The 25407-nt window shown below is 35.5% G+C and overlaps 1 protein-coding gene across 3 annotated transcripts in view; it reads left to right on the forward strand.

Moving 5' to 3' along the window:
• The window catches only part of LOC120631178 (phosphatidylinositol 3,4,5-trisphosphate 3-phosphatase and dual-specificity protein phosphatase PTEN), a 77543-nt gene extending 64037 nt beyond the window's left edge, over positions 1-13506 (forward strand). Inside the window, exons 8-10 of one of the 3 annotated variants that reach the window (XM_039900646.1) lie at positions 406-541; positions 7023-7083; positions 12622-13506. In XM_039900646.1, the coding sequence (XP_039756580.1) occupies positions 406-541; positions 7023-7083; positions 12622-12625 (201 nt within the window). In that variant the 3' untranslated portion in view covers positions 12626-13506. Of the gene's footprint in view, positions 1-405; positions 2839-7022; positions 7084-12621 lie in introns of those variants that run through there. The other 2 variants (XM_039900647.1, XM_039900645.1) reach the window with 2 other exon arrangements.
• The last annotated feature ends 11901 nt before the right edge of the window (positions 13507-25407 follow it).

Below are 25407 nucleotides of genomic sequence, written 5' to 3' on the forward strand. Positions count from 1 at the left end.
CCGAAGCTAAGAGACTGATCAGACCAGAGAGAAAGGGACAACAACTAAACGGACCAAATCGTTAACCCCTTCACACAGGTCGACAATTTTAATTTTAATATGATTTTGGTTCTAGATGGTTCTCATTAGTTGGAAGTTTGGACGACGTAGACAAAATTTGCAAAGTCCAATTAGCAAAGAGAAAATAAATAAATACTGAGAAAACGTACTTTTTTATGACTAAAAACCAAACCTCATATAATACAGGTGATTTCGTTATATACGATACAATTCAACAAATATCAAAAACTCCAGTCGTTCCTGCTAACTTTACGTCCATTCTCCCGTTGTTCCAAATACCATGGGTGTGATAGATTTATAGACTCTCGGTGATTTAAAGTTAAGTTCTAACATGTATGTTTTCAGGTGGAACTAATAATTCAAAAGCAGCCCGAGTCGTCAACGTTCAGCGGGCACTCCGCGCGGGCGTCGTCGTCACTATCGTCCTGCGCATCCTCGGGCTCCGAGCCCGACACGGAGCCCGACGGCAACTGGGACTCGGGTGAGCGCATCTACCGGCCCTGCCACCGCTGCCCCTACCTCTATAACACAGATTACGACTACCCCGATTCCTATACGAGCAAACCCGACGACTTCGCGGACCTACCCGAGTACACTCCCAATGACGATGATAAACTTTACATGAATGTTAATGATAATTCTAATACTAACACACAATACGACGATTTTAGTTTAAGTAAGAATATAAATGTACCCGATAACTCGAATGGTGATAAATTATATACTAACGCCAGCGAACACACGATAGATACAAACCCACGATATGATAACAGTAAAAGTAAAACTCCAGAATTGGATGATTATTTACGTATGAAGACGCAAGAACGTCTTAATGAGTCGAGTAAATCTGACGAATCTAGTCAGTCTGTAAATATAGATGATGAGTTATGTTCGAACAAAGTTCTACAGCACAATGATAATGAAATGTGTAGGACTGAGATTGATAAAGCTAGTGGTGTACATTCAAAACCTCTGTCCGATGACATTGAAGCATCACGTGATACGAATTTCCCCGTTAATAATGAATCGTGTACGTGCAAATTGGAACGGCTCGATAGAAAATCATCATTCGCAAGTCATCTTCTTGACGATGACAAAAAATTATATACAAATCAATTTGAACTGCCCGTTAATACAGGTTTAGATAAACCTGAATGTGATTATAATGTGTATAGAAGCAATGGTGAGAATACTATAAAACCTTGTCAAAATTTAAGTAAACCTCAATATTATTCAGTTAACGCTGATTCATGTATCAATAAATCAAAACATCCGATTGGTAATATGCACACATGCAATACAGACTCGATTAAACGCGATTTCTTTACCGATATTCAGTCAGATAATACGTTTACGAATAAAGTTGACTATCAAGTTAATACTATTGATCAAAACGATGTAAAATATTCTATAGATAATGAACTATCTGATCCCGAAGATACCGGTTCTATTAATAAATCGTTAGATTACTTCAAAACAAATCTATGTACAGATGGAGATTCAGTTTGTACTAAACCTCCGGAATATTTGGACGGTACGAATATTTATCAGGCTGTTACTGAATATTCTATCGGTATAGAAAAAACCCCCCAATATCTAAACAGTACAGAAAAACCTCCGGATTATTCGGTAGAAAGTAAAAAAATCGTTAAAACCGAGGAATTTAGTAAAAAAGATAAGAAATGCAAATCTGTGTCAAAGCCTAGACTCTCTCTGGGCGACGTGAGAGCCTCTTGGAGAGAGTTCAGTGGAAAGTTCGGAGAGAATAGGAAGAAAAAACATAAAGACGACCGACAGTGATATTAAAAGTGTCGTAGCCACAGACTAAAGCGCTCTTGTTCACACACGTTTTCCGCCGTGGAAACCTACGCTTAATACGTAGGCACGGTATATAGGTGTTGTTGAATACTATGGAAGTTTGTTTACGGATACGGTCGTAATACGCCAAGGCATGTCGCATTTGCGTGTTATATGACAGTCCAGTCTTCTTGGATCTGTCTCCGTATTTAGTTGACCGGAACCTTCGTATAAAAGTTGTAAGTAGTGCCGCTGGTACGGCTTTTTGCTGGGTCACTCTAGCTGGCCGAGCTCACTCAAATAGCTTAGCGGGCTCCCCGGGTCGTCGAGTGATACCTAGCCCTTATCAAGGCCGGTATTTTACCGTCTTGTATACAAGTTCACACGATTTATTGACAGCGCAATTAACGCACTGTACGATAAAGAAGCCCTGCGGTGAAAATGAGGCCTAAAGGCCATTTTCTGATCACAAAAACGACTAGTTGCCTAAGGGCGCCCTTTTCATCAAGGATGTGCTAGCATATACGCATAAATGCACTGTCTACCCTTAAGTTTTGAAACAGATAATATGTATCATTTTCTTGACCTACGTTGGTCAAATCTTATACACTATCGCACTGTGTGCGTATCTATGTGCGAGAAACTAAAGTTGCTCCTTGTAAAGTCCTCCTCCATATGCTAGCATATACGCATAAATGCACTGGCTACCCTTTTAAACGGACCTTTCTTGTTTGTATCATTTTCCAGACCTACTTTGGTCATATCATGTTCACTTATTTCACGGTGTACGAAATATCTATGCGATAAGAGCGTAAAGTTGTACCTCAAAAAGGCCAAGGCCTCTTCCACCAAAATAGGGCTGTTTTAACCGCCTCATTGAAGCTACGTGGTGGGCTTAATCTCTATATCCCTGCCATAAGAGAAGAGACCCGTGGAACATTAATTATTCCCGCAGGGCATCCTCTGTGGAAAGGCGGATGTAATAATATAATTCTAAATATTTGTCACACGTATTATTAATAATTACAAAATAATCGATAATAGCAGTCACGTTTTAGTTTAATATAATAACATAATAATTAAATTAATAATACGCGAGTTAATTAGGGTGTTATGTACAGATTATAGTATATTACGTTTTGTTGTAGTTGTTATATTATGTTTACTATATTTGTTATTTTGAAGTGGATTTTTTTTACGGATTTTAACATTAATACTAATAACATCCCAGCATTATAGGATATAATAAACAAATTAAGTTAGGGCTTCGGCCTCCCTTTCGTAGGGACCGACTTCGATGCCCGGCAACTCTATCATTTCGGAGTTATGTGCGTTTTAAATTAAAATATCACTAGCTAGTGAAGGAGAACATCATGAGGAAACCTGCATGCCTGAGAGTGTCAAAACTTTTCTCGGTTAGGTTAGCCCGCTACCATCTTAGACTGCATCATCACTTACCACCAGGTAAGATTACAGTCAAGGGCTAACTTGCAGTGGAATAAAAAAAAACTGTGTGTTTGTTTGTTTGTCATTACCACCCTAAATGGGCAACCAATCGACTTTTGGCATAGAGTGAGTTCAAAGGACGGAGAGTAACATAGGCTACTTATTATCCCACGAAAAACAAACGTATCCTAAGGGATTTGTGGAAAAACGTTATAAACGCAGACGAAGAACGCGGGCAACAGTACCTTAATAAATTCTCTTATTTTGAAGGTATACTATTAATACTCAGTGCGGGAATCTTACTCACACTTCGCCGGTCTATCAAACTTTTAAAACATAGCATGTATTAAGGTATTATTATTGGTTCCGTACCTTAAGCTGATACATAATAATATATTATATAATGTTAAAATCCGTAAATATCTCTGTGCCGTATAGAGTGACCTCCTTTTATTCTATTAATTATTTTGGAATTCGGTAGTTGAAAAAGTTTTTTTTTTATAATGATTTGAATTGAAAAAAAAAAACACTTACTATAGGTATGAGAAAGGGTCTTATAACATCTACACGATCAGTGGCGTGCACTGCATACATGCACAAAAGCACTGCCTACCCTAAAACTTTTGTATGACTCATAAAGTGGCAGGATTTTACACGATCGATGTAGTGCTATCTATGGGTGTGATAAAATATTGCATTACTATAGGTGGTTAGCGCGCTCAACTATGCATGACAAGGCCCTAGGTTCATGCCAAGTGTTTGCCCGTGCCTCGGAGAGCACTTTTTCGAACGGCTAGGTTACTGGGCTATTTACAATACAATGTCTCCATGTCGATCGTACCTAATTGTCTCGCCCTAATCATTCAGAGCCTTCAATTATCAGTTTAAAATATTCAGCTTTGATTGATTGACAAGAACATGGTTGATCTTAAATCTCCGTTTTTAATTAATTTTCCTAGAGTATTTTTAGCGTCAACTATCTAATTTTATTTCATTAGAGCGATACGTGTGGCAACCCTGATCTTATGTCAAATGATTTAAAAAAAAATCGATGTTGTATTAAACAATTAGGGGTACAGTCCAATTTATTGGTTATGTAGATAGAAATTGGTATTATAGATTTCATGGTGAATGTAGCGCTGCCATCTTTGAAAAATGGCGACAAAAACAGTTTTACTTTTTTTTTTTATTTCATAATCGAATCTGAAATAAAGTTCAATTATGTAACAAAGTAAATAAAGGTAGAGAAAGTTTGTTTGAATCTATGTCGTGACCTTTTTTGTAAATTAATAGTTTTAGCGTACGGGCGCCGATTTTCCAATATGGCGGTTCGAATGGCATAGATACGAGGTAGCAAAGAAAACATTTAAAATACGACACTTTGAAATAATATGAAACTACCAATTTTATAAATTCCCGGAAAATTATCCAGGACTGGACTAGTTTTAGATTAGTGATATCTGAAAGCGATCTCAAAAACCGATAACGAGTTTTCTAAGCGTATTATAATTTGGTATAACAACGATTGAAACTATTGAAAAAATGGCGTCGAGACGCAGCGTTTGCCATACGCTCACACGAAGAGAAGAGACAGTTCTCTTGACGTTACTTTCTTCGACACGTTTAAGTTTATGCCCTAACAATTAATTTTATATAAGTAGATAAATCGGGATAAGTATATTGGATTGGCAATATTATTAAATTGAATAAGGACATATAAATTTTGTATACAGTTTCTGAAACTTGTGTAAACCCCCGCCAAAACTTGTGTGACGGTTTCAATCGTTATATCGAGAACTTTCGGTAATACTTCTAGTTACTGTAACTTATCTAAGCAACGCATTATGTACGTTTTGAAGGAATATAAATAAGCCATCAGTTTGACACTTTTGAATCATTATCTTACCTTACTTGGTTATCCTACAAAATTAAATTTAATGATAAGAATTGGTGTATTTATATAAAAGACTGACGTTTGGTTATCAAAAATATCGAGCTATTTAGATCGTGACTTAGCTCCGCTTTAATCAAATTCCAATTCAAATTAAAATTAAAATTCTAAAATTTATTTATTTCAAGGAGGCCTAGTTTATAAGCACTTTTGAAACGTCAAATCAATCTATTTGTAGTGAAACTACCACCGGTTCGGAAGGCAGAGTCCACCGAGAAGAGCCGGCAAGAAACTCAGCAGTTGCACTTTTCCAACATTTTATAGTTTAACAATCTAGATTTTTTTCTGTTTTGTGTTAATACTTTGGAAACGTGTATTTTCACGGTCATTTATATACAATAAAATAAATAATACCACTTAGTTCTCGGCTAGATGTAGTTTTTTACATTAATAGTAACGACTTTTCATTCAATATTTTACATAGATTCTCTACTTGTTACTACTCTGTAATGTCACATCGGCAAACGCGCGCGAAACACGACTCTGTTGCGCGTGCGCTGCGAGCACCAACATGGACGGTGGACTACGGTGACTGTTTCGCTGATTATATGTATTTGGTTTCGCAGTGGAATGGCACTTTAGAGAAATCACATGGTTTTTTTTTGTATGAAATATATTAATACTCAATTGTGAAAAGTCTTAGAACAAATATTGTTAGTTGATATGATATGAACTCCAAAGCCGAGAGCTTTCTGGTATTGTTTATTTACCCCGCATGTTCTATCAACATCACAATGAAAAACTTTTGCCCCATAACTATTTCTTGGGTTCAATACTTCAATTTTTCAAACTTCAACGTGCTGTTTATTACATTTAAAGTCATATGGCGTGACAACACTATGGCAGCACAAAAAGATTAAAGTCCTAGATAATATTAAAACAACAGTTTACACACACACATTAACTCGTCTACGTCTTTGATAAGTTATGGTTGTGAATTTCTTTAGGTTAGTAAAAGTAACCTTAATTCAAAAATATAATCACTTCTCTTAATCGAGTATTAAGTGATATTAGTTCTCGGAAATGTGTTTGTACCCGCTTTCAAAATGACCTTGTAATATATAGCTTGGCCGTTTAGAGAATGCGTTCCTGAAAGGTCGATATTGAAAAGAAGATGTAACTTTTAAGTGAGGTTCTCCAGTTATACAGGGTCACATAAAATATACCAGAAAGCTCTCGGCCTTTAGTTGTTTACATTAAAACTAACAACTATTGTTCTACAACTTATATTTAACGCGATAGTTTGTGAAATATAAAATATCCTATATGTTAAATAGATACTCTACTTATTACTACTCTGTAACGTAACATCGCAACAGAGCGACAACCACGACTTTATCGTGCGGTCACTGACCCGAATACGCGACTTTGTCGAATCACATGTATTTGGTTTCTCAGTGTATCGTCATTTTACATTAATATTTTTTTTTTAAATCAACACTTCTTTGTTACAAAAAGTTATTGTTGTCCACCGTAAGGAACGCATTCTCAGCGGCTGGATTTTGGTTAGGGGCAGTGGTGTGCATAGAGGGTACGCACAGGGTATGCATATGTTATAAAATGAAGGAAATCTCCATTACGAGTCATTAAAAACTTAAGGATAGGCATTGTAAGAGTTATACAAAGCCTACCTTATTTTTAAATCGTACTGGTGATTTTCTTTATTTTGTATCGTCTGCATACCCTGTGCATACTTTTATGCACGCCGCTGTTTAGGGGTAGGTTATTGGTATGAATGTCGTGTATTAAGTGAGGCCCTACGTCACAGGGGCGGGGTGCGAGCGCGTGGGCTGCTATCGTCCGCTGTCGCCGGAGAACAGCGCACACACGTAAATATTACACATTGTACACGCGCAATGCGTCTGTGTGAGGCTGTCTAGGCTCATTCACGATATCACAGATTAATGATATTCACACGTATAGTGTGAGCTCTTTGTTGAATAATAATTAATTTTGCTTCCTTAACAATTACATTAATTTCTTATTTCGACTGAAAACTCCTTTTGAGTAAATAAAATACTTTTTGCGGGAAGTCGCGCTAAGATTTAAAACAAGGTGCATAAAAAAATATCCATTTTTTGTTTATTTGGTATAAAATTTAGAGTTTTTAGTGTGCATTGAAAATTTTACTATCAAAAAAAAAATGCAGTCAAACGGCACAAAAACGGCATTAATAAAACTGCCATCTATTATTTTTTTTTAAATACTTGTACTCATATGCACGGTAGAATCCGGCTCTTATAAAACACGACCAATGTCACATCTGTCAAAAGGTTTCGTGAGAGAAATAATCTAATCTGTGGAATGTATGGAACAAGTTTTTATTTAAATACTTTTTCCAAATTTTAATATGACATACTCGTATGTTCTACCTTATGATAAGATATTCCGTTATTTTTATTGGCTTCCATGGCGGTGAGAGGAAATCCATTGCATCTAAACAACTGCAAAGTCCCGCTGGTGTTAGTGTCATGCGCCTGTAAGCCATGTCATGTCACAAAAGCCTCGATATTACTTTTTTTTATTGCTTTTTTTTAAATTAGGAATACTGCGGCCTCGTGAGAAAACTAATTGATGTGAACTTATTTTTCACAGACAGTATATCTTGTCTAGTAAGTGATATAATTGGTCGAAGCTTTTCGCGAATAGTAAAATTTATATGTGGAAGGAGGCTTTTACCCACCAACCCAAATTGGAAAAGCGTGGTGGGTATAAGATGTGAAAACCTCTCGCCTATAAGACAGGAGGTATATGCTCAGCAGTGGGAAGTTATAGGCTTAGGTTGAGAGAGAGAGAGGCAGTTCTAGAATTGTAAGGTTTTATGTTAAAAATTTCGCAGCATCTTTCAGCCTAGAGTAGGTTTTTATACGACCTTCCTGGCGAAGCGGTGAGCGCTGTGGTTTTAAATTGGTCGTCCCGGGTTCGATTCCCAGCAGGGGCTATTTGTGAATTTTCTCTGGTCTGGTGGAAGGCTGTGGCTAGTTACCACCCTACCGTTAAAGATGTACCGCTAAGCGATGCAGCGTTCCGGTGCGATGTCGCGTATAACCGCCATACCCTAACAGGTTAGCCCGTTACAATCTTAGACTGCATCATCACTTACCAACAGGCGAGATTGCAGTCAAGGGCTAACTTGTTGTGGAATAGAAAAAAAAAAAAATTAATTTATTCAAAATTTTCTACTAAAACACAAAATTACTCTTTCGAAACGTCAAGTTATGTGTGATGTTTGTATTGCTGATGATAATTTAATAACACTCTGTCTTATACGCATGCATGATTGTCATGTATGTATAATTCTACTAACGGCATATTGCTTCAGGGCGCAGTGGTTATTGCTCTGTGACTTATAAGAGGGAGGTCCCAGGATCTTCAGCAGGCTATCTGCAATTGCTTTGTTCTTGTCTGTTATGACGTTTCTGTCCTCAGACAGTAACCACTAAGAAGTAACCACTTTACCGTCAAAGACTTGACGCCGAGTGATTTAGCGTTCCGGTACGATGTCGCGTAGAAACCGATTAGGGGTATAACTGCCTAAACCTGAACATCTTACTGCACGAAGTGAGATTGCAGTCCAGGAATAATCTTAAAGATTAAGAACGACTTTACGTTAATGCACAATAAGTTTTGTCCGTTCCTTTAATTCTTGTTTCGCAATAGAGAAGACGTTTTCGAGTATCGAAATACTTGACCATCAGAGTAAAATAAATCTTATACTAATTGTTTTAAAGCTCAAATTTGCCTACAATTCTTGAGCTAAAGCTTTTGGTAGAACTTTCAAAGGAAGTACGGGATTTGTGACTCTTAAGACGAGTGACAATAGACCCATTTTACTTGGACGGCATCGAGTTTAATATACCTGAGGCTACTCTTCACATGTGTTTTAAGAAATGTCCGCGTGAACGCATGCACGTACCATTAAATACGTAAATTAATAGTTAAAAATTCTATATAAAATTATATTGCAATATGCAACCATATCGTGAATGAGTCTAAGTATGCCCTGTGATGCATTTGCGTTTGATATCTACATTTTGAAATTAACGATTTTGTGTTTTTAATAGCCATTATAAATATCTACTTTATTTAATGCACATAAGGTTCATTTTCGAAAGCACATAGCATTGGGCGATTGCATAAGTTTTATTATTTTGTCTTTTTCTGTTAACGAAAATCGTTTAAACGCACGTATAAATGAAAAACCCCAGCTTTTCTCTCCAAGCATTAATATTGTAGTGCGTGCCATTATAAATGTTTTGAAAATGGTGGTTTTGAAATATCCTTCTATCGCGTAAGAATGGGAAAAACGTGCTTACAAAACCTGGTTTTCTTTACCAACCGTACTAACACACGAGCCATGCGCTCGTTTAAACCATAGAAGTTTCAGTGGTATCCCGTGCCACACTAACTAAAATAAAACCACCATATTCAAGTAACCCGCATCCTATGAGCGTTTTACTTTTTGTTACTGCTTATTTCTTTTTCGTACTCTATTATCACCCTCGACGTCCTTATTTGAAACGAAAGTAGATTTGGGGCTACTGGACTGTTAAAATATATTTATTCAAACACAATATTTCTATAATGTACACTCGAATATCGATAAAATTAATATTCGGGGTGTGAGAATACTTGAAACTTCGAGTTATCGAAGACAGGAATAAGAAAACAGGCCAAGTGCGAGTCGGAGTCTTGCACCCAGAGGGTTCCGCACCATTGTCTTTAAAAACGCCAAAAAAAATCAAGTCTGTTGTCTATGATATTTATTTTATTCTCTTTTTTAGTATTTATTACCACAGTAGCAAGCTGATAACAGACGGACAGACAGAAAGACGGACGGACTGCGGAGTCTTAGTAATAGGTTCCCATTTTACCCTTTAGGTAGGAAACCCAACAAATTGGGTTCAAATCCCCGAACCATCCGATAATAAACTCCAATATTTAATAGAATTAAATTATATCTATTCGAGCAAAATTCGCACACCCTTATTTAACGTTTTATTCACAGTCGACTAACACCAAAAAACACTCTCATTTGTTACTAATTTTGTGTGTAAAAATTCTGTTTTTTTTCTTCCAGGTTTTTGTGTCTCCCACCCTTTTAATATTAAACCGTTTTCGCTTTAATAGATTTAAACCGCATGCTTATTATTAAGGGCCCGTCCGTTTATCAGGTGAGGTATAAGGCCTCTTCCAAGATAACGTGTATCTGAGATAAATGGACGAACCCAAAGGCGTATCCTCACACAAGCCGCCGGCTTTCAAGAAACGCCTCACCGACGTATGCGGTATAGCATTAAAATAAAAGCCGCCGTCGAAAGTGGGGATACGTCTTATCTACCTGAACAGAAAAGTATCTCTTTAAAGTTTTCTTTTTCGATCTAATGTACTCTTTCTTATTTAGTTTTAATGATTACCAAACACTTTTCTGTTTAAGTAACAAAGTATTTATATAAAAGTATACTTGCGTAGTATGTTTGTACTTTTGTATAATGCACTGTCCTTTGTCCTTGTGGAATGTGTTTTGTGTAAAGGTTTCGTTTCCTGTTAATAGCTGTGTGTGTTTGTTTTTATTGTGATATCCATACTCGTTTTAGAACTCGTTTTTCCGTGCATTTTATACATTAATTTAATAAGTCATATAACGAACAAGGTTTAATTTATGGAAAATTCTAGCTGTTTTACAATTGATTTATCAATAAATTATCTTATGGAAAAATGTGCGCGATAATTCACTTTGATTTTATTTATATTAGATTGTATTTTATTCTTCTAGATTTTATATGCATACATTAAGAATAACTAAACTAAGTAAAATAACTTAAAAAAGCTGTTATGACTACATATATTTAATTCTAAGCAAAAAAAAATAATTTTTGTGTAAGATCCATGAAATTAGACTTTTTTTACTTATTAACCATAGACAATAAAGTATGGATGTCACATGTATTTATGTATCATGTCCACTTAACAATCATTATCTCATAATGCTCACTCGCTTCGCACAAACCTGACCGCATCACACATGCCACACAATTTTCGAACGCCTTTTTTTTATTTTTTTTTTTTACATTCTTCCACACAGTTTTTGCTTCGAATGAGATTTTAACGATTTACAAGGCGTTTTAAAATTGCTTTGAAATGTTGATCTTTTGATTTATTGGGCTGACTGATTAAGGCATAAAAATAAATACACCTGTAAGCAAAACAGTCACTTAAAATCACGAATCAAAACAAAACTTTTTATTTTGAGTCCACTTTTTTGAAGACATTTGTATTTAGGATGTAAATATCGCTTCTGTTGAGTCAGTTGTAATTTTAAAGAGCCCAACAACTCAAAATTGTTGTAGGGACCATCCATGAAGTATTTCACTCTTAAAGAAGTCTAAGATTAGATCAAATATTTAAATTAGTATTCAAAAATAAGTGTATTAAATACGAAGCATATAATGAAGGTACAGACAGATTGGTGGCACTTATGCGTTGCGTATAACACCTGCCTTGAAAAAAAAAATATTAATCCTTTTTTTTTATTGAAAAATATTATAATACAAACACAAAATACCACACCTTGTGGCAAAAACCATAGACACTTAACTTTGCCTAGTGAAAATCGATTGGTGAAAGGCAAATGTATGCCTAAGAAACTTCTTTGTTTGGGCGTTGCTTACATAGGCATAGCCTTGTTAGTGAAAACTGGTATTATATTTTAAAAAATAGTAAAAAGGCACATTACAGTTTCCATTTCAACGTGTGGATTTGAGTAACAACGCGAACTTACTTTAATAAGAAAGAAAAATCCACGTGAGAGTGTTTCGAATCCAAATGTTTCCATATAAGTTCACAAGTATAAAAGATGCGACCAGTCTGACTTAACCTCCCTATTTTCGGGAATTTGGAAATAAAATACCGAATTGCATAGCTTCTCAATTTTTCTCTGGTCTGGTCTGGTCAAGACACCAGTCCTGATTAGTCCTCACCAACATAGATGTGTCGCTAAGCGATTTAACATTCCGGTACGATTCCGCTTAGAAACCGACTAGAGATATTGGTTTAATATACCCCTAATCTAGTTACCACTAGAAGAATAAACTCTTTATTTTAGCAAAAAATAAAGGAAAAGAGACGGTTAGAAGTTTACAGTAAAGCAAAATCTCTTACAGGCCAACCTTTGTTGGTAGGACTTACAGCAAGAGCTTTTTAATATATTCATATATACCAAAAAAGTATAGATCAACAGATAAGATGACAGTAAATGAGATGTAGTGGAATAAAGGAATACTTATGGATGGTTCGTTAAACATAAAAAAAATGTGGCATATGTATACGTGCCGTCATCGCTTATATGGGTTTCTTACATTTTTCAGGTGAATCCACATACTTGTGAGGGTGGCACGTGGGATCAGTGACCTCCGCACTCTTCTATACATAAACCCCGCTTACATCCCCCCTCCGAAATATATGGCAAAGACTTAAAAAACGATTCGCCAGAAACTTTTAAAGAATTACCTGTGCCCGAAAAGACTTTCCCCTCCGAGCCTTTACCATAGTGACTTTTTAACGGACAATGTAGAAGTTCATGTGTGTTTACGATGATGTGTAGATAATATGGATTTTAATTAATTAATTCTGCGGGTCGTGCCATTGCCCCGGTGGACTATTGATATTGAATGTATGAGAACGGTTCGATTCTAAATTTGATGTGATAAACTTGAGTGTTTATAACGGTTGTAATGTGAAAGACTTGAAACGTTTCTTCGTGCGATTATTTTGTGAACGGCGCATTATTTTGAGGTCCGGATTTCATTACATCAACTTCGCAATGGCTAGGCTTGGTATCGTTTTAGCTGTGTGTTCAAAAGTCCAAAGTGGAAACCATTTTTCAGGACAAATCATACTAAACTAGACTACATTACACTTTTTTTTTCAATTTTATTTTGTTATGGTGATAGCTGAATTCGTTAACTCCGTTTATATTAAGTTGTAACCAAAACGTTGTCTCAGGATTTTGTCTTTATTAAAATGTTGACTATTTATATTCATTCTTAAACATACACTCAAAAACAAATAAAATTACGATAAAACAAAGCAATCCAATTCTATCATCAAAAATATATGAGCGCTTTAAAGTTTTGGAAAGAGAAGTTTTGTACTTTTCTCACAAAAAGTATATTTTTATAGCGCCAAATGAATTTATTGACTTATTATGTGGCGGTTTTGTCAAACTATCACTGTCTACTTTTGACGGCCGATGGGCGCAGTTTGCAGCGACCCTGCTTTCTAAATCCAAGATCGTGGTTTCGATTTCCACTACTGGAAAAATGTTTGTGTGATGACCCTGAATGTTTTTCAGTGACTGGGTGTTTACATGTATATTCTAAGTATTTATGTATATTACTCATAAAAATATTCATCAGTCATCTTAGTGCACATAACACAAGCTACTCTTACTTTGGGGCTGGATGGCGATGTGTGTATTGTCGTAGTATATTTATTTATTTATTTTTTACTAAGAATAAACACGTACATCTGTAGGATTTTAATTACCTTGTTACCGTAAGTCATACAATTTATCTTATTTTACAATAATTTAACCGAGAAATTTTGCTCATTATTTGGAAGCCACTTTGTCTTTCTTTCAAAAGTGAAATGAAGTAGAGCTAGAAAACAAAACACATTTTTTTTTTACAGTGTCAAACATTTACCAAGAGGTATTTGTTGGCTACGTTGTCTTAGGGGTCAAAGCACATTGAGTCTCGGTCAAAGCTATAGACACATGAATAAATCTTTACGATAAGGTATAAATTTGTTTCCCTAACAGAAGTCTTCGACAAAATGAACCATTCCTTTTTTAAACCAAGCCTTTCTGTTATAGAGTTGGTGTCGAATTTCCGGGCCTTTTTAAAACTAGTGTCGTAAATGTTACGCAATAACGCACGTATGAGTTTAATATGTGTCACATGGCTTATTTACATTGGGGTGTCTGAACTGCTGTTTTATTTCGGACGGTCACCGAACATAGAAGTAAATGAAATAAAAGCAAAAACTGTTAACTTACGCAATATTAATTTCAAGAACAACAACGTGTACTTGTTAGGTTTTATCATGGAAACTAGGCTATTGATGAGCATTTATTTCTTCCGTGACCTTGGCCAGATTGGTCTTGATAAATTGATTCGAAATATCTGGATACCTTTGATTTTCAGCTTCGATTTCATCATTCCAAGGTCACGGGATTAACTGAACTGATAGATGATATTTACCATGCGGACGTCTAATCAACTCTAGTGGTTTTATAAAGCATGCACTTTGGGGCTGCTTACTGAGCTATATAGTTCGAGATGGTTTTCAACGGAGCAGACAAACTACGAAATTTTCTCGCTGGCTCGTTCAGCGGTTGTTTTCACTACGAAAAACGTTTAATGTTTAATAGTCACTCGATTCACCACCCAAAATAGTCATTGATCAGTAGTTAAAAGCCGATCGACCCAAAAATGTACGCCATTTTAGAGTGATTACAATGCGAGATAACACTCTTAATGAACAGCTTTTCGACACTAGCGAGTTTGTAGAGGAAATATTTTTTTCCGAAACTAAGGTAGTTTCAGAAAAAAATAGTCTCAAAACAAGTCAGAAATCTGAAAAACAAAACAACCGTCCTCGAATTCCATACCAAACAGAATTTTCCATTCTTTTATTCGAATTGTCTGGGTTTTCTCTTCAAAAAGATTTGTATCTGTTTCACACACGTTTCAGTCTGGACGACCTAATGCTAATGCAAAAAGTAATGTTTAGTTTTAGATGTTCTGTAAATAATTACAGTTAAAACACCCCATGTAAATAAAGCGTGAAGTTTTTACTTTATCTGCCGGTACTCAAGGGTCGCCTTGCAGTATGGTCACAACGTTTAATAAAGGGCGTAAGCGACACGTTAACGAAACTTGTAACCAGAGATTCAGTACATGGTTCTGGGAATTCGAAATTTGTCGGTCTCTTTATGAATTTCACGATATTTCAAACTGTTTGTATAACTAATACAGCTTGAAATCATCTATTTAGTCTATCTAAACTGGATATTTAACGAAATTCAAAAAATCTACGACAGTTACCAAAAAAGGCATGCGCGGGAGAATTTTTATCTTTACAAACTTGTCCAACTTGACAATGTTGCGAGCGAGCGCTGCGTAGTTATTACTATCTCTCGACATCTATATATCACACGTCCCTATTACGCTAATTCAGTACAGATGCGTACGTAGATCTTGAAACGTTGTAATCGCGATCTACGTACGCATTTGCGTACTCAAAAATTACAAGATCTGTTACCCATAGTAAATTTCCGACGTAAATGGTATAATGAATTTTTGCTGTAGGAATCAAACGTAACTTTTTCATATAGTTTTAGTTAACTTGTCACTTACACCCTGTTTAATAATTATAATGAATAATTAAAAAAAAATTTAACAGCAAATCTTATGACTGAATAAGAAGTACATTGAATATTTTTTAAACACGGTATTTTTATTACGACTCTTCTCTCTTGATTATGATGAGTTTTTTTTTCACTTACCCCTAAGAAAGCTGCATTGATTGCGACTTCAATGTTTTTGTTTTGAGGGACGATGTTTTTGAAATCTTTTTCTTGTGTAGGAATGACCTTGTGCGAGAAGTTGTGTTGTGTTTTATTTTCGTACCTATGAAATAATAATGCTTTCGGTTAATATGCGTTAATCCTGTTAATTACTTGATCACGTTAATCAGTTCTTAAAAATTGATTTAACAAGTTTTAAAAATTGATTGGTCTATTAATGTCCCACTACCTCCTCACACTCGACAGTGGACTTCAGATCTACCACGCGGTGAATGTGGGATGGCGGGCCATTAAAATATTTACTTCTAAGCAATGGGGATTCACACTGCCAATTTATCCCGACAGGCGACAGGTGATTCCGCTTTGAATCGCCTTATTTTTCAACCATTATTACTTTCATTAATAGCCTTATCGTATATGTTTAATTTTTATCCTCGAAAGAATCGTTATCGTGCATCGATATCGATAAATCGAATCAAACAAACAATAAACAATGTGGCGCCCTCTGTAATTAGATTTGCTTGTTGATCCTTATTGCTTTACAAGTTAACACAAACAGGTTGTAAAGGGGGTTATTTTCTACCTTCGTTTAATTAATTGAATGGTTGATAGTAAAGTATGATTTATATGGTATGGAAATTGCGCAATCTAGCGACAATATTCAGTGGCGTGCACTTCATAAAAGTACAAAAGCACTGCCTACCCTAAAACTTTTGTATGCCCCAAAAACAAGACGATTTTTTTTCATTACATGCCATCTTCCTTGTTTATCCATACCCTGCTCAAAAACCCTGTGCAATACAGGTAGAAAATCTTAGACTAGGCATTCAAAATAGATTGCATAGTTGCCATACCACAGATATAAGTTGTAAGGGCTTATTCTAAACCCTTATTAGGAGATGTGGATTAATGTATTAAGTACCGAATCATCAATATCGAGATAATTTTAAAAGCATCGTCCCATATATTTATAAAACTACTATAGTTGGTAAATAGTGGCCAGTGTCTAACACGACAATGGTGCTAATTCTGTTATACAAAATTATCTTAATTTAAATAAAAATAGTTGATTTAGTTAAGTTAAGATATTTTTGTATAACACAATCTGCAAGAACATGTCGTGAATTTCTTACTACCTAGTAAGTTTACAGAAACATTTTTTAACAGTGACAAAATATTGTTTGAAAATATTTGTCAATTAACTAATATCTAATAATTTATTTATAATTAATATTTTATAATATCATTCGAGAATATCTAAATTCTAATTTTGAATTTGAGTGGATACATGGGAATTTATTCATGTAGTTAGGTTTTACTACACTTGGGGAATATTTTTTTCGCTAACCATACAAAATCTTTGGACGACAAATATTTGATATCGGCATTGATAGAGCCTCGAGTGTATGTTTTTGCACAAAGAATTGCTCATCGGAGTTAGTTTTATACTTACGGAAATTGGAGTTTTAAATGTTTTTATGTTGTTTTCAGTTTGGCGTATTGAAATAAAAGCAAGCTTTGATGGCTCGTTTTGTTTACTTAAAACTGGCACTAGTATTAGGAAACCGTACGCTTCACGTTCCACCAGTTGACTATATCACACCATCCTTAGTATTACTGATAGAATGCAAACTGTGCGTTCGATTGGGCTCTGAGTTATAATATTAAGGTTTGTGTTTACACACGGTTGCTACTCTCGAGGATTTCTTAGGACTTAATTTTCGGCGTTTTATTTTTCCTTCAAAACGTACATTTACATTAATCCCGTTTCATTTAACGTAAACCCTTTTTAATAAAAAATATTACTCAAAGTCAGTTCCGATTTGACGGATGATTTTTATCTTGTATAAAAATCCTCCGTCGAATCCGAAGTCGGTCGCAAAAGCAAATACTTTGAGGTTTTCTTGACCTCGCCTAGTACTTGAAAGGTAAGGAGTTGGGTTCGATTCCCAATTTTTTATGAATTTATAATTCTGTATTTTTTTCTAATTTGGAATGGCGGTACATTATGTACCATTTTCTCGTCCTATTTCTATGAGATAAGACGAATAAATGGGTAGACATAACTATCTCGTGCCGTGTATCTTGGTCTAAACTGCTTGCTTACTGGTCCTTTGGGTACAAAGCTATCATATCAAATCCTTTTATCTGTTTACCTCAACTTTGACTTACTCACAAACTTGGAAGGTTCCTATCCAAAGAAATCATGTTAAATCTTTTGTATCTGTTGTATTATCACATTGCAGTGCACCGCCTGCGGGTGATGTACTAAGTACACTGGCATTATACATAAGTTTCAAGAGTACAAAACTACGACTTCATTTATAGCTTTATGAACTCATGTGAATGCGCATTGCTTTGTGCGTTCATGAGGGGGGTAGGGGTTCTCCAGGGGTTTTGACCAGGGCATAAGCACGAAGAAGGCTTAAAAAGGTAAACTGCTGATTTGGCTGAACAAATTTCAAAATTGATGTTTCAGTTTATACAATTTTTTGCGATTTTTTACTTTTCAACTAGTTTTTCAGTTGAATTCGCCCTCCGATCCGGTAGTAAAGTCGCTATATAAATAGACAGAACGTTTCAAAAGTTCCTCATAAAGTAGGCCTACTAGATCCGGCCCGCTACAATTTGCAAACTGTCTCTCCGTCGCTGCGTCAACGACGTCAGCGTCTGTTGGTACTGACGCAGCGTCACTGACGTTGGTGTTTGTGACGATTTTCGTATATATATATATATATACTTAATGCAATAATCTGTCTCTGCATCAACGTTGGCAGCGTCTGTCTTTACGGACGCAGCCTCAGTTACTCTTTTGGTGTTTATATGCATTAATCGGTCTCTCCGTTGCTGCGTCAACGATGTCAGCGTCCATCGTTACTGACTCATATATGCTTACGTAATTTCGCATATATGCTTAGTGCATTAATCTGTCTCAGGGCGCTGCGTCAACGACGTCAGCGCGTGTCGTTTCTGACGCAGTGACGTGGTCGACGATACTGACGAATATCCTTGCATTCAACTGTATTTATTGAAGCTTTCTTCGACTTAGCAAGGTTTTAGTAACAAAATAAAAGCACTGCAACCGTATGCCCATATAAGTGTACTACTATACAATAATTTAATAGTTAGCCAAAAGTATCATATTTGCGTATCTTCGGAAATTGTTTTTTTTATTAGTTCCGTTGTTGAATTAATAGTTTTACTATTTTTTTTTTAGTTAAATCGTTTTAAAACTAGTTTAGAGAATTACTATGCCGTCAGTTGAGGCAGACTTACCCACCATTTGATCTAAATGCGCTAACACTAAAATCACCTTAAAACTATTTATTATTTAGTACCAATTGTTTATTATCCCTGCGATTACCATAAATTAGAAAAGTTTCTATTAAATATTTTCCATTTTTTATAATAGCTTTGCATAAAAAAAAATACACTTTGACATTATTCAAACATTCAATTACAAAAATCATCGTAACAGTAACTTTAAAAAAGATGAAATTAATTCCGATTAATGTTGGTTTAATACTAAATACAGTCTACAGACTAACTACAGACACCTACCTCATACCCAACTCATCTTTTAGTTAAATCCGTTAGTCCAAAGCACTATGGCATTTTATTCGAAATTGGTTTTTAAATAGTTCAGGGTGTTTTTATATGTAAGCGCACAAAGTATCTTTAGTTTTGACTTGTCCCAAATTGGACAATATTATTCGCGTAGATCTTTCAAGATCTCAAAACTGTCGTCTCTTTTAGGCTATGCGCAAGCGCGGCGGACGTTTTAAGAGATATTCTTAATTCTTATTGCGACACTCCCAAATTATCCTTTATAAAAATGCAAGTTTTTCATCCTAAACTCATTTACTCAACCGTTTTGGACCAGTATTAGATACTAGTTTTGACTTTCTATGGCACCGGTGTTATAATTGATCTATACATTTCTATCTTTTCATTGTAATAAGAGATTTAGAAGGCGGGTACGCCATATTGGTTTTTATTATCTCATCTTTTTCTACGCAAATAACTGTACAAGAATGTAAAAGTTACGTGATATCGTCGAGTAAACTGAGGACACTTCTTTATAAGCAAGAATTAAATTGAAGATGCGAAATGAAGCGTAAAAGTTTGAGCACATCGCATGTTTAAAAAGAACTATATTTAGGCCTACAGGAAACTTCTCCACTGGTTTAAATTAGGCAAATTCTTAACATTTTTTATAGTGTAGTACATTTTCTGGAAGCAATTGGGACCAAGGCTTGACTTTATAATTTGCTATACCTACAGAATCTCCGGAAGATATTTATCACGTATCCAATTTTAATAAAAAAGAAAACAGATTGATATAGCGACTTTGATTGATTTTTTGATACGCTTTACACTACATTTTTGATCTATAGATTTTGGGATTAAAGATATTTTAGAATTTCGGACGTTAATTTTAAACTATAATGTAATTCCATAGGTTTCGATATAATTCCAAAAACGTTAAAACCTTTAAAAAACTTAAAATATTTGACCATTATTTTGAATTATTTATAAAAAAATTGGCGTAATGTCTCTCTAGATTCCGGATTGGTATTTTTTGAACCATTCCAAACAGTTAAATTGCTGTAGCCTACTCAAAAACAAATTAGGGCTCAAGCGGATGTATACAATCGTTTTGTGACCTGAAAGTATTATAATTCTTTTACCAACGCGCCCTGTTGTAAAGGACGTGGATTCGAATTGATACCATTTTAAAACACGCGGAGTAATATTTAGAGAGAGAACGATAGTTTAAAGAATAAATTGAGGGATAGGAATGTTAATAATAAAATGGGTAGTTTTTTTTTGCGAAAATAATAATAATAACTTGTAATCTTTATGTAAAATCTTGAATTAGATTAATTAAAATTGAAAAACAAAAAATCTAAACGGAGTATATGATATATTTTAAAAATATAAAGGAAAGTGACGCCTCAATCAAGGTTTGATATGATTTCGTTAATATTATTCTCATTGCCTTAAAGTGGTTAAAGATTTTAAACTAAGATTTTCGTAGTAAATCAACATTTCTTAAATATAGTTCAACGGCTACATACCACGATAATATTTTGGATTTGTCGATATTTAAAGTGGTTTCTCATTATGTGTGATGTCGCGACCGTATACGACCTAGGCGAGTTTCCAAATACATGGAACGTGGGATACTACTATGTTGAGCGGATAGTGAGATGCACGCAAGCCCCTACCAACTATTAAAGTCGATGCAGTGGTACAAGCGTATACTGTGACGTAACCAAAATACCCTGACATGTGCATTCGCTTCCCATGATACATGCGTCACACTGGTATCTGTGTTAACAAAGAGCCCTAGAGAAGCACCACGGCTAGCATGGGCAGGAGACAATTATCTCCCCGGGGAATGGATAAAAATTTAACTTCTCCCACAGTTTTATTAACTCTCAGCACACGTGGAAGTACAATAAACGGGGATTACGTACCTTACACTGTGAACATATTGTAAAATATTGCGTGAAAACTTGCTGACTTGAGTTGACGTTTTATGTCAATATTACGTATACGGAAAGCAGCGCTATCAGTGGGTAATTTGATAAGCACCGAAGGTAAAATTGAGTATGGTTTTTCTGTATTTTGTTGCTAAATTTGCGATGGTCTCCCTACGTTTTCTTCGATTTATATATAATATTGTAAGTTTATTATCTATATATTTATATTATTTATGTATATATAGGTATGTATGCAGATATATATAAGTATGTATATTGATATGCACCACCTACCTCTCTTCTTGAGCTGTGTTTTACGCGATTGGTCGCCTGGAAGAGATTGCTATGTAGCGATAAGGCCGCCAAATTGTATACTTTGCGTTAAATTTATATTTAAATCTTTTTTTATGTTTGTGGTGGAAAAGTGTATTCATTCATACATTTATATGGTGTCAAACAGCGCCATCTAATGACGTAGGTAGAAAATCTTATACTTGGCACTCAGTTCGTCATTAGAAGTGACAGGATAACGCCAACTTTGTTTTTTCTTTGACGAGTTCAGTTAACTGTTAACAGAAAAACTTACAACCGAGGCTCTGCATTAAAAGGGCCACTGGTCAGATTATAGACGTTATTCTTTAGATTGCGGGCCATGTGTTTTTTTTTTTTTATAAATCGTTTCTAGTTTGTTTCTATGACGTTTAGGCGAAGTAATGCTAAGGTCGTTAAGATTCGGTATTGGAAGATAAGGTTGTTGCTGCGGTTTGTATGGATAGGATGCAAATAAAATACTGGACCCTGATTCTCAGTTTTTGACGTCGAATTTGTGATGTGTCTAATTTAAAGACACGCGTCAAAAAAAAATTATCGAAAATTCAACGAAAATTTAGGAAGTATTCATAGAAAAGGAATTGAATTCCAGTGAATCCCATAGAGCGTATTAGAGCCGAGTGAAAGGGTTCTCGGTACAAAGTTGTGTTGACCTTGAATTATATTGTCCTTCTTTTAGACTGCATCGTCACTTGAACGATCTCTATCGAATGAACCAGCAGTCAAACGTCCACTCACAAATGTGCTATCTCAATGTATTGTAAACTTATCACGTTCGATACAGTTCGCGTTCTTTATATACCTTAAGATCTAGTCTAGTACGAAGCTAGCATAGCTTCTATGTACAACTTCTAGATGAAGACGTCGGCATTCAACACCAGATCAAAGGCTGACAACTCTTGTATTTGTTTTACCTACTGTGGTTCTAGCGTGTTCTCTTTGTGCGTTTATAGCTAAAGTTAACCAGTGTTGAATCTAAGAGATAAAGAAATGTATTAAAAGTTTAATGAAGTTCAAATTTTGCTGTCACAAATCATTCAAAAGTCAACGGGAGTCCGGAATCTCAAATGTGCGATTTTTTACCTATTCGATCGCGTGAATGTTATCTACGATTTGTATGGAATTTAAACAACGCCATCTAGTTCAATACATTACTATCGAATAGGAAGAAAACCTAACACCAGGCACTCTGGCTCCTTTAGTAAGTGCTTTACTATATTTTTCTTTTATTTATTTTATAGTAAAAATTGACGGGCAAAGCAGATGACCCGCCTGATGGTAAGTGGCAAACCATCGCCTATAAAGCGAGCAGCGATTCACAGGGCATGCAAGGAGCACGTCTTGCTCTGTGTCCATCAATCTGAAGCGTAGGTGTTAAGCCTCATATCCTTGCAATTACAGCGGCAACCACGCCCTTCAGCTCGGAACCCAGCATTGCAACAATGCTGCTTAGCGGCAGAAATAAGATAGCTACTAATACATATATTTCATTCAAACTATATCGAACTACATAAGTTTACAACGCACGATGAGATTGGCCAGATATTTACTAAAAACAAGGTCACACTTCTTGCCTTGCAATAAGAGAATTTGAAATTGAAAATGTGGGATATGATAAGATCACGTTGCGAAGGTCGATTTTGTACATGTATGTAGGTAGATCAACTCTACACCGTTGACGTTTATCTGTCAAATAAATAAACTGACAGTTTTACGCCAACTTTAGTGACGCGTTCGTTTCCTCTAAACTCGAACACAAACTGAATTTAAAAAAATGTTGCGAGTACCCGAGTGTGTATAATATACGTGAAAGAAGTGAAATTTCTAAAGTTGGCCTGACCAAGCCAACTGACTTAGGTTAGTAGGAATCCGGCCACATATTTCTTTTCCGTGAAAATGTTTACCCCTAAAAAGAAGTTTCACTATTTTAACATTGATGATGAGTTCACAGATAATAAATTGAATTGTGACGCCATTTTTATTGTATTTGTTGGGATGGAGCGGTGAGTTTATTCGTGTAGGCGTATGTTAGGAGGAAAGAATTGTAAGAGTAAGTTAGGTAGGCTAGGATAGAAAGGTAAGTTAGGAACGTCATAGAATCATCTAAATAATCGCAGTGATAGATTTCTTTTGTACAATGTATTTCGTTTAAGGGTTTGTTTCGATAAGCCACAGATTTCTAATAATAAAATCTCTCTTAAGTTCTAGAGTTTAGCGTTAAACTAAACGAAACTCACATCCTCCCAGGATGTAGATTTCGTTTAGTTAGACGCTAAACTCGATACACACCTCAACTAAAAAAAATGAAACGAGCGAGCAGAAGCATTCTCTGCTATATTCAACGCGCTGCTTAGCCAAAGAGGTGGATTACTATTTGCCACAGCTATGATGTGTAAGCACGTAAGCACAAAATGAGATACATTTGTTGCCATTCTGTTGCCACTCAATCTCTTAACTAAACTAAATTGAGACAGGTCTAAGTGTAGTGCTGTCCTATTCACAATGAATCACATGTTATAGGATAGCATTATTTTCAGACTGGCTATTTCAATCTAGATTTATGCTTCACTACAAGCACTAATTTATCTATATTTAATTGGCACTAATTTATCTTTAAATTATTTTAAATTTGCAATTAGTAACATAACTGATTGACCACCGAGTCAATTAGCATCGCTGTCATCGCGTACGAAATGTCACTATACTGAAAGGCCAATTATATATCTGCTGAGCTTCTTGCTGGCTTCTTCTCGGTAGAATCGAACTGGTGGTAGTGACTACAAACACGCGTTTCAGTTTCAAAAGCACTTATAGAGTAAGCCTACTTGAAATGAATGAAATTTGAATTTCAAATCAAGTTTGGACGCCGGGCCAGATATTTTAATTGGTCGATAAAACACTTTTCTCTGTCACCTTTTTTTTTTTAATTACAAGATGTTTAGATAATCTGTTGGCTCAGAATTCAAGCAAATCCCTACGGTTAATTTATTTGGGCTAAGGCAGTCGCAGTCACACAAAATGCTTCCAATATGAAATGAAAATGTTTTACTCTTTAGGTGTCATGATTTTTAACATGTTTTCTCATTCATTAGTTTGTAATTAATTAAATTCTTTGAATGTACATACCGCTTTGTTTTCTTTTTATGTCGACGGTACCGTCTATGTGGGTAACTTTGACAGTCAACTGAACTGGGACCTATTTTTTGACAAAACAACGATATAGATGGCAATTCTGGTGTAAACAAATTTCTAAACGCTAAACTTAACTAAAATGGTCTTAAGAAGTGCTATTCTTTCGCAATGTAAAAAGGGAAAGCACCTGTCAATTAAGTGTAGTTAGAGATTTGTGTTACAGAATTGGTCCAACCATTGTCAATGAAAAATGAAGGAAAATATACAAAAGGATCCCACTATCGCTTGACTGTCAAAATTAATGAAAAGCATTTACCGAACTCCGTACCGTACCAACGCATACATTTTGTTTCTTTGTAAATACTACCTGTACGTTATACTATTTTCTATATTGACCAAAATCGCACCGTTAACAACTTTAAGCAAGCGTTCATATTGGTGCAACAGGCATGTAGTTGAATTGGCGAAAGCCATCGAAAAATCGATTGATGTGATCTATTCTGTGAGCTTATACAATCGTTTTTGACAGCTTCGCGTACACTTAACTGTCAAGAAGGAACTTCTTATAGAAAGTAGTATAACAGAATGGACTTTAACTTCTAGCTTGGTTG

The sequence above is a fragment of the Pararge aegeria genome, chromosome 17, assembly GCF_905163445.1.
Source record: "Pararge aegeria chromosome 17, ilParAegt1.1, whole genome shotgun sequence".
Lineage (NCBI taxonomy): Eukaryota > Metazoa > Arthropoda > Insecta > Lepidoptera > Nymphalidae > Pararge > Pararge aegeria.